Here is a 10,474-nt window from a genome sequence, read left to right on the forward strand (position 1 = left end):
TGCAGAAGCGACAGAAGGAGGAAATGAAGAAGAAGCTAGAGCACATGGGAGGGAGATCAGGACAGAGCAGTACTGTACAAGACACCAAAGTCTCTGCACATGGGAGGAACAAGAAGGTTTATCCGGGGACTTTTCAGTCCCCGAAGAATAGTTCGGTGGAGGCCGGACATAATTAATGTGGCTAATTCTGTGGGTTGTGAGTTTCTCAACTTGTAAGTGATCATGGTGCTGGGTTAATTTACACTACTGTTGCTGGTTATTTCTGTGTACTATTGTAATTGTAATTAATTCTCTAAACATTTAGGTTTTATAAGCTTCCAAGTTTTAGGTTATGCTTGTTCTCAATTTGTATATCTATTACAAGAAAAAGTGGAAGAGGCTTTTCTCTGTGAGTTTCTGAAGTTGTTGCGACATGAAGTTCCATCGCAATGCCGTCACATATGGGTTTTACCGACGGTGTTGGTGCCTTATACGACGTTTTCTATCCGCCGTAAATGACTCATTTTGTAGTGCTGCAAAGAGCATCTTCCTTCATGCAAAATGTTTAATTTGAATTTAATAACTTACATGGCAATTTAAAATTTAGTAAAACTTTGAACTTCAACCGAAATCCTAGATTTCATATTATTTTATTATATTTTTTAATACGATCAATAAATCTATAAAAGAGAATAAATATAGGGTAAATTACTCAAATGGTCCTCAAACTTGTACTCGATTTACATTTTGGTCCCTAAATTAAATTATTAGTCCAAATGGTACATAAACTCTATGTTAATCGCTCATCAACCGTTACTTTATGTCAATGTTGCTGTTAAATGTGAGGGCAAATTGGTCATTTTGTACGTTAAAAATAAATAAATACTAAAAAATAAATAAAAACTCTCCCTCACTCTCTCTCCCTCTCTTCCTATTCCCCCATGGCCACCACCCTCAAGCTCTAAACCCCCTAACCCATCCCACAACCACTCTCCACCCAAATCCATCCAACAACCACCCTCCATCCCAGGCCCCATTTATGTGAAAATGCTGTAGAGAGACAAAACAGACCCATAAAAGGCAAAAGGCTCCAAAAGACAAATTAAAGACTGGTCCAAAAATGTATGAAGATACAGTAGGCTGCAACTTTGACCAAAACTCCATGCCAGAATCAGTAGAAAGTGTCCTCAACCTCAACCCTCTTACCCCACCACCTCCACCACAAGTTCTCATGCCTTCTCCCTCAGAAACCCACAACAACAACAACAACAACTTTGTTGTTGCAGAAAACTTGAGACTCTCCATGGAAGAGCTCTCCTACCCTCATCAACAAGATCATCATGCTGCCATGGAAATTGAGCTCCAAAATGAATTGGGTTCAATCCATATAGCACCAATACTGACCAGAACAACAACAGCAGCCATTTGGTTTCCTTTGAGCAACAAACCAATTGTGACAATATTCATGGTGTCCATGATCACATGTAGCAACAATTGCAAGATGGTGCTAATGGTGCATACCCACCTACACCTGACCTTCTCAACCTTTTCAGCTTACCTAGATGCTTACCCTCCTCTGTTCACCAAAACTCGTCCATTACCTTCACAAACCCCAACCCGAAAAGCTCAAATTTTCCAAACTCTTTGGGGTTCCTTGGAGATGCCCATGGTGGGATTGACACCCCGACAGGGACAGCGAGTTCGGTTCTCTATGACCCACTTTTCCGTTTGAACCTGTTCCACAGCCACCATTGTTCAGGGAATTGCTTTAGTCCTTGCCACATGGATACAGCTTGCCAGGCTCAAGAAATGGGTCTTTGTTTACTAGTGGTGGGGATGAGGGAGAGGGGATTGGAGGAGGGGTTTACTCATATGGGTTAATAATGGGAGGCAATTTGAGAATGGGGTGTTGGAGTTCTCCAGAGAAATGGGTTCTATTGAAAGACGAAGAGACGTCAAAGGGACCAAACACCTTTTTTTTCTTCTTTTTTTCTTCAATTATTTTCTAATTTTGTATTTATTTTAACCCTATTTTATTTGTTAATTATGAGAAGTCGTATTTGCCTCTAAAATTTGGTTACATTTAACAGAAAATGTAACGGTTGGATCAAATGAGCGATTAAAATAGAGTTTATATACCATTTGGACTAATAATTTAATTTAGGGACCAAAATGTGAATCGAGTACAAGTTTGAGGACCATTTGAGTAATTTGACACTATATCCTTTTGCTATATATATTTATTGTCCCCTTATTGCACACATATCACTTTTGCTGAAATTTTATTCTCTCTATTTTGCTGAAGTTCTCTCTCGGCTCTCTCTCTTGGCTCCGCTCTGTTTCTCTTCACTCTCCTGTGGCTTTGCTCTGACTCTCTCATCTCTCGTCGCTCAGCTCTCAATCTCTGGTCGTTCAGCTCTCAATCTCTCATTGCTTAGCTCCGACTCTCTCTTCTCTCTTCCTCTCCCAGCGACAGGTACTGTTCATCGGCATTTTCTTACAGTTTAAGGGTTTCTCTGAAGTTGGTTTAGGGTTTATGCATTTCTCTGAAATTGGTTGAGGGGTTTGTTTGAAATTGGTTGAAGGTTTAGGGGTTTCTCTGAAATTAGTTTAGGGGTTTGTTCGAAATTGGTTGAAGGTTTAGGGGTTTCTCTGAAATTGGTTTAGGGGTTTCATCGAAATTGGTTTTGGGGTTTCTCTGAAATGATCTTAGTATGATGATTCCTTGTTTCAAACAGTGAATGGGTTTGTTCTTTGTGGACTGATGCTTTCACTGCTGTTGTGTTGCTGTTGCTGTTGCTGTTGCTATTGCTGTCGTATTGTGTTTTTTTGCTAGTGTATTGCTAATGTAGTGATGTTGTGTTGGCATTTTAGTGCTGTTGTATTTTTAGTTTTATTATGGTTTTATTATGGTTTTTGTAGCAGTTATTGATTGGTATTTGGTGGCTTAGTATGAGTCTTTATGACCATTGCATTTAACCTTCTTACAAGTCTAATTGGTATCTATTTTGTTTGTTGAAGATGATATCTAAAGTGTAAGACAATTAACCTGTGTATATCATTTTGAACTTGTAAACTCCCAACCATATCATACTTTTTGTTTGAGAATAATGCTTGTTAATTCGACATATTTTTTTTATAACTTTGTTTACTAAGTTTAGGGCTTGCATATTGGATATGGATGAGTTTTCTTTAGAACCATATGTGGTGTAATATGAGTTCTTTAAAAGTTTGCTGTTTTGTGCTTGATCATTGTGTGCTTAAAAGAAAGCGGGAAATGAGTGAAGATGGGAACCTACCACCAGCAGGTGTGGTTTAGAGAAATGGGGACATTGATTTTGCTATAAGCTAACTGTTTAAGCTTTTGCTTTTCTTGTTTGTGTATGGATACTTAGAGAACTCTGTTTCTGAGGAGAACTTATAATTTTGTAATTGTACATGTCTTACAAACATTTTATACAGTTTTGATGGTTTATTTATGAATTTATCTTTGATATTTTGTTAAGAAAAAACTGAAGGGATGGTGCCAATTTCTTTCATTTTCTTACATTTGAAAGGAGGGCCATAGTAGAGACAGTATTGTGGTTGCCACTAATTCATAGGATGTTCCATTACATTATACCTTGAAGTGAATAAATTGTTTCCCGATGTCTTGTTGTTTTTTAAAACTCTTTCTAGTCAGATAGATTTCTATCGTTAGTCTTGAATTGTTCTCAATTAGGCTTGTGTGTTGAGATGTGTCTTTAGATATTATATTATGCAGGAGTGGTAGAGTACTGGGTGTCTTGAGACGTGGCTTTGAGCTATTGAATTAGTAGTTCAGTTGTAAATAGCTGTTGTTTTGTTTATGCTCTGTATTTTTTGTTTATTTTTCACTTAATATCCTATAATAGGCTGTTGATAGTGCTGATTGTTTTATTGCTTGTTATTATCTAGATTGAAACGGACTGAATTTTTTTTATAATATTGGCATGTAGGGAAATATGGTTGCTCAAATTAAGTTGATGATTACAGAGGAAGAAAAGTTCCAAGGAAAAGCATTGTCCCTATCCCATACAAAGACTGCAATCAGTACGATAAAGGAGAAATTAAGTGAACAACAGCTACAAAGGTTTGAAGAGAGTTGTTTTGGGCATCTCCTACTAATTGAGGACCTCAAGTGGACTTCGCCAATTGTCCACGGCTTGCTGCTGCGGAAAGCTGATCCAAAGACAGTTTCCCAACTGAACGGGATCAAATTCATCGTTAGCAATAAGGTGATCCAATTCACGGTGCGGCAATTTTGCATCGTGACAGGGCTAAGGTTTGGAAACCTTCCCTTTATTCCGATTCCCACTAATGAGAACTGCTCATTGAAAAGGAAGTACTTTGGCAATAATAAAACTGTCAACCTTTTGGAATTATAAAAGGCCTTCCTCGAATGCGTTGATGCGGACGATGTATTGAAGCTCAGATTTGTATACTCTGCTATGTTTGTGTTGTTGGGCAGTGAAAAACATGTCCACATTGACATGCGATATTTGAAGTTGGCGGAAGACCTTGAAGAGTTTGGGAAGTATCCATGGGGTGCTGTGTCTTATGCGAAGACAAATGCGTCACTGCTGAGGGCACTTTGTGCAGATTACCAGCGAGTGAAAGTGCCCACAAAAACTGCAAAAACAAAAAAAATCTGGAAAGAAACCAACAACAACGGCAACCGGTAGACCAAGAGAGTACCACCTCAAAGGTTTTGCCTATGCACTTCAGGTGAGCAAATGTCCATTGATGTTGAAGTTAAATTGCATTTGTTTACAATGACTGACCTTTTATTCCTCAAACCAGATTTGGGCGTATGAGGTATTTCCAGCGTTGGCTGCACTACATTTGGTGGTGCACGAAGATAATGCGTACATCCCTCGTTTACTACATTGGAGGAGCAATAGTTCGCCGCGTTTTTATGAGCTAATGAGCCAAGTATTCGAGAACCGTGAGGTTAGTTCAGTTTTTAATGATAATGTTAGGGATATGAAAATATAATATAATTACTTTACTGATATGTATATTGTATGTGTAAATTGCAGGTTGATGTGCAGCTTCTCCGGCCATCTGTAATGGACAAGCAGCAGCCGTATTGGACTTGGGGTGACAGTGCTGACAACACTGAAGAACTTGTTGACTTGTTGGGCGATGACGCTGAACAAAAAACCGGCACTTCTGCCTCTGTAGAAGAAAAAGATAAGGACATTGACGAAACTGCAAGCCTTCCGTCGTCTTCTAAGGCAAGCATTACATTTTTTCGAAGATATACGTCATAATACAATAGGAAAATAACTGCTGTATTGTTGCAATATTTTTTGGCCTGCATAGTAACACATGCATTATAACTTAATGCAGGGTACAGTCACGTCCAGAGAGTTACGCACTTTGAAGCGTGACTTTGAAAGGACAAAGGATGAATTGGCCAAAGTTGCCCTATCAAATCGAGCGCTTCGCGACAGAGTGCATCAGTTGGAAGACAAGGTACGGAAGGAGTCAATGAAAGCTGAAAAAGAGTTCGAAAAAAAAAAAAGTGTGTGGAGGATTTCCGCAACACCCTGGCTTCAATGGAGCATTATTTTAAGTTGGAGATAGAGCAGCTGAAAAAACAAAATGGTGGGGTGAATGAAGGTGGGGAAGGACATGAGGACCTCGGTAGTCCTCATATGAATGAAGGAGGCAACAATGACTTGTCGCCATTACATGCCTATGTTAGTCCGCCTACAGAACCGGCAGTAATGGAAACACAAGTCCCCGGTGATGGAGCCGAACCTTTCGCAGCCATGGTAGTTGGAGAGGCAAAAATGGCCGCTTCAGTTCCTCACTTAGAAGTGCATGAAGTAGCTGAGCAGGCACAATCCGAGAAGCTGCCTACCCCGGAAGATGTGGCCGGGTGTGACGAAATCTGCCAAAGAGTCATGAAGCTGTTAGAAGATTGGAAAATCACTAAGAGTATGCCATCGGGAGGTTTGATGAATCCTCCAAGTCTACCCACAGTTACTATGGCTGGTGATGAAGAAGGTAGTTCAAGTGTTGAAAAAAAAAGAAGTGGAAGGTAAAGGGTGCAGACAGAAGCGCCCGGCGCAGACATTGTTGAGCCCATTTACTGATCCTTTGAGGAAGAAGAGGACGATGAGTGTGTCGGCTGCGACTGCAACCCCGCCATGTTTTGATCCATCAAAATCCTTGCCCATTGAAGATGTGAAGGCAGTAATAGAGTTTTGCACTGCCTGGAAAAGCGATATAAGGTTACGATTCTTTACCTTTGAATTCCAATCTTCATCCTATTCTACTATGTAGTCATAGACTAATGAGAGAATGTAGAGTTTGCTTTAATATACATGTGTATTTTTGTCATCAACAAAGTCAGATTTATGAGATGACTACAAAAGTAACCGTTGCAAGTTCGAGGGGTGGGATACCCTGCAACTCCATAACAGAAAACATGCATATAGTGGCAATATTTTGTCAATAAGTGTACAATAGAGTGGTGATAGAGTTACAATATGATCCTAGTACAGGACGTACTGCATCAGAATATGTTTTAAATTATATGGTCCAAAAAAATACTAATAAATAAACAAAAAAGTAATTACAACCTGGAAAAAGGATGAATTAAACATTCCTTAAAAGACAGATGGCCTACAGTACAGACCTTCAAAATGAACTCTATATATATATATATATAATGCATGCCTTGTAGCACCATCACATCCCCCCCTAAATTACACAAACATGACACCCCAAAACCTCATGCTCCTTCCTCTTTCAACCCCTAAATTATCCATTGGATGCCCAATACTAGATCACTGCTTGGGGGGTGGGATACCCTACAACTCCATAACAGAATTAGTAGGGGAGAGTGGTTCAAGAACTCATCCATGTCCTTGGAGACATAGAACCATTTATTGCCATTGATCACACCCGCCTACTTGTGAAACTCATTGTCATTGATTCCATTGCTGCATTGTTCTGATCACAGTATCAGACAACACCGGCAGATTTGAAACGGCGGTCTGAAATGTTCTTCAACATATCTGGGACATTGAAGGGTTTAGCAAATAAGTTTGGGTTGGCGGTGGTTGTCACCAACCAAGTGGTGGATTTTATTGGGCCACATCATGGAGTGAATGGGGTGAGGTTGGGAAACTTGGAGTCCCTGGACAAATCAGGCAGACGGGTGAGTCCAGCTTTGGGACTGGCTTGGGCACATTGCATAAATTCAAGAGTGTTCTTGGCAAGACATGAGCAATCTATTGAGGTTGACATTCGTAATGCTCCTTCAACAAGTATATGTAGTCAAACACATAGGACATTTCACCTTGTATTTGCCCCACATCTGGCCTATGCATCGGCCGAATTTGTAATAAAAAAAGAAGGTATAGTCGGAGTATCACAGTAACTGTGTAATATAGGAATTCTAAGAACTTTAATGTTTTGGATCCATTTGGAATTACATTCCAGTCCCTTTAATTTCGCACTCAAATTATAATTGCAATCTGGAAGCAATACCAGTACAATAAAAGGTCAATATAATAGCAATCTGTCAGCAATACAGCATGCTGTAGCAATGCAACCCAAATCAGCATGCTGTAGCAATGCAACCCAAATAATGCAAATTTAAAAGAATTCCCATTCAACATAACACGAAACCCACCACAAATAAAAGGTGAGTTCACCTACCAAAGCAACACAAATCTTATTGTCTAAGATACATTGCGCAATGGAATATTGTTTTTACAGGTGCTTTTATTGTGGCCTGCGGAAACGCACCTTGAGCACTTTCTTCTAATGCTGCCCTCTCCTTGCGAGGGAATTCTTAACTTCTTTCATCTGCCTGGCATGACCCTTGCCATGGGAGGCAGCACAACTCGACTTCGAACATCTTCAGGAGTATCCCACATTCCGTGAGGTTGTACCGGGTAGATGCTATCCGAATAAGCATCCATCCAGGTTTTCCGAGTGTAATACCGAGAAGCCTTTGCATATACACTTACTTTCAAGAAGCGACAAACTGCAACTACATGCTTGCAAGGTAGCTGCTCAAGCTGAAACTTTCTACAACTACAACTGTTGTTCGTCAAATCTACGAGGCCGTCCATATCACCGTCCAAAATATTATACTGTGCATTATTAACTTTAACCACATTCATCCTTGCAGCATCCTCCAACCTGTTCCTCAACTTCTTCTCTCAAAAATTGGGGCACAATGTTGTTGTGCAATTCAAAGCCAACTCACGACGTTCGGTGAACCATTTCACAAGGAGATTAACAATTTCCCCTATCAAATGAACCACTGGCAGCATTCTTGCAAACCTAAGGACTGAGTTGATTGACTCCTCAATATTTGTTGTCATTACATTGTAGCGGCGTCCATCCATGTGAGCTCTAGACCACTTATGTAACCCTGCCTCTTCAAGATATTGAGCAACATGTTCCTTTCGCTTGATCTTGCGAAAATGACAATCAAATTCAGCAATGGAATAAGATTTCGCAGCCTTCTCAAAGTGCATAAGTATGTGATCACGCTTTTTCAACTTGAAAGTGCGTTTCATGTTCCCCTTCATATGATAAAAGCATATGCCATGTTGTGCAGTTGGAAAAATTTTGTTCCACACATTCTCTATGCTAACATTGCGATCAGAAATAATAACAAGATTGGGACACTCACCAATGGCTTCATGAAGTTTAGTGAAAAACCAATGCCATGATGCATCCGTCTCCAAATCCCCGATCCCAAAAGAAAGAGGATATATATTTCGATTACCATCGAATGCATTTGCTACAAACATAACACCCTTGTACTTGGATTTTAAATGAGTGGCATCCACGGCTATAACTGGGCGCATGGAAGAACGGAACCCTCTAATACATGCGCCAAACGCCATAAATAAATACACAAAGTGATTGTTCTCATCAGTTCGGATGTCTGTTTTTGTGCCGGGATTCATACGCTCCAATTCATAGCAATAAGCTGGAAGGATATAATATGCCTCCTCTGCTGATCCTCTAATGGACAATAGAGCTAACTCCCTTGCTTTCCAAGCTTTTGAATAATGGATGGTGCAACCAAAGTTGTGTTTCACATCTCTCATAATGTCACTTGGTGTGTATATTGTCCGACAATCCTTCAACTTCCTTTTAAGTGAAGTGGCTACAAGTGCTGCGGTTGCTTGACGATGCTTGTCACTTACAAACCTCAAATCACATTCATGGACAGTTGTACACCTCACAATCATGAAGCTGTATTCTCCAATTCTCGATCCTCGGACCCGCCATGGGCATGGACGTTGACAACAAACCACAAGCAACCTCTTAGTGCAAGAGAATTGCACCTTAAATTCAAAGTGGCCTATTAATGCCGTCAACCGTAACTCCGTCAACAATGCTTTCTTACTAGAGAAAATTTGCCCAACTGTAATTTTCGGTTTCCAATCGCTTCGTGAAAACCCGCTGTCCAAATATGCTTCTTCATCTTTTACACCGACTGCATTATACCGATTTTTTTTCACCCATTTGACTCCAATAATGTTGACGAGTGGGTTCAGATTCTCCTCCTAAACGCATTTTTGGCAACTGGGCAGCTGTGTTCAAGCACCCCAAATTAGGGGGGGCAGAGTACACTGACACTTCATTTCTTTCAGTACCATTATCACCACCATGCATCTCCTCCACCTCGCTAAAATCAATCATATCCATAAAATCTGTCCCTACTTCACCTCCCAAATCAGTGACATTTGTATTATTCAAAGTTACTTCATTGCTTTCAACAATGGCAACTGAAGAATGACCCATCCGACTACTATCTGTTGTGATATGCATACTATGAACTACATCATTTGTCAGTCCTTTATCTTCTATACTCACGAGTAAGGGAGCTAGTTTTGAAGGTGTTACCTCGGAATTGTACTTCATAAAAAAAATTGACATCATCATCGTCCTCAATCTTTATGTGCTTCCACTCATTCGAGGCCACCAAAACTGAGAATTTTAAGCAAATCTTGTCTTCCCTTATGTTTGTATTACCAATCTGATGCACACGGTCCAACAGTTCAGCAAATTTGATGGTCCGTGGAACTATTAAGCCTTTTGAGTCACCCCCTTCGTATTTGCACATCTTCTTTGAGGTGACCCATTTTCCATTGTAGCACACGAGAATAACAATTGTCTCCATTTCTGACCATGACAAAACAACATTTCATTAACACAATAATATAACCACAATAACCATGCACTACAATAGCAATAGAACCACAATATAATGGCAATATAGAAGCAATATAGAGGCACTATAATAGCAATATAACAGCAATACGACTGTAAAATAAGAGGAACACAACCACAGTACACTAGTAACACATCAGAATCACACTATACAGATCTACTACATCAAATGGAAAATCCCAAGTTTCAAGATTCACATATCCAGACCAATCTAAATGGAATTGGTACAAAACCAGATGAATGAGCATGAATATTC

At 39.9% G+C, this 10,474-nt stretch overlaps 1 protein-coding gene, 1 long non-coding RNA gene and 1 pseudogene across 2 annotated transcripts; 2 read left to right on the forward strand and 1 right to left on the reverse strand.

Moving 5' to 3' along the window:
• The first annotated feature begins 1,099 nt into the window (after positions 1–1,099).
• On the forward strand, positions 1,100–1,945 carry LOC117633113 (annotated as a pseudogene).
• A 2,572-nt stretch (positions 1,946–4,517) lies between these two features.
• LOC117632795 lies at positions 4,518–5,232 on the forward strand. Its single transcript, XR_004586522.1, has 3 exons — positions 4,518–4,725; positions 4,801–4,950; positions 5,040–5,232. It is a non-coding gene; the product is annotated as an uncharacterized LOC117632795 (long non-coding RNA).
• A 2,591-nt stretch (positions 5,233–7,823) lies between these two features.
• LOC117630380 lies at positions 7,824–10,111 on the reverse strand. Its single transcript, XM_034363116.1, has 4 exons — positions 9,892–10,111; positions 9,670–9,800; positions 8,248–9,551; positions 7,824–8,166 (listed from the first exon to the last, which is right to left on the reverse strand). The coding sequence occupies exons 1-4, from the start codon at positions 10,109–10,111 to the stop codon at positions 7,824–7,826; spliced, it is 1,998 nt and encodes a 665-aa protein (XP_034219007.1).
• Positions 10,112–10,474: the final 363 nt, after the last annotated feature.

The sequence above is a fragment of the Prunus dulcis genome, chromosome 6, assembly GCF_902201215.1.
Source record: "Prunus dulcis chromosome 6, ALMONDv2, whole genome shotgun sequence".
Lineage (NCBI taxonomy): Eukaryota > Viridiplantae > Streptophyta > Magnoliopsida > Rosales > Rosaceae > Prunus > Prunus dulcis.

Excerpts from the sequence above, each read along its gene's own strand:
- LOC117630380 (XM_034363116.1), bottom strand. The coding sequence starts at position 10,111 with ATGTGCAAATACGAAGGGGGTGACTCAAAAGGCTTAATAGTTCCACGG. Across the intron at positions 9,801-9,891 it reads TTATGAAGTACAATTCCGAG|ATAGTAGTCGGATGGGTCAT; the intron begins GTAACACCTTCA and ends ATATCACAACAG. Across the intron at positions 8,167-8,247 it reads GTTAATCTCCTTGTGAAATG|GTTGGAGGATGCTGCAAGGA; the intron begins GTTCACCGAACG and ends GTTGAGGAACAG.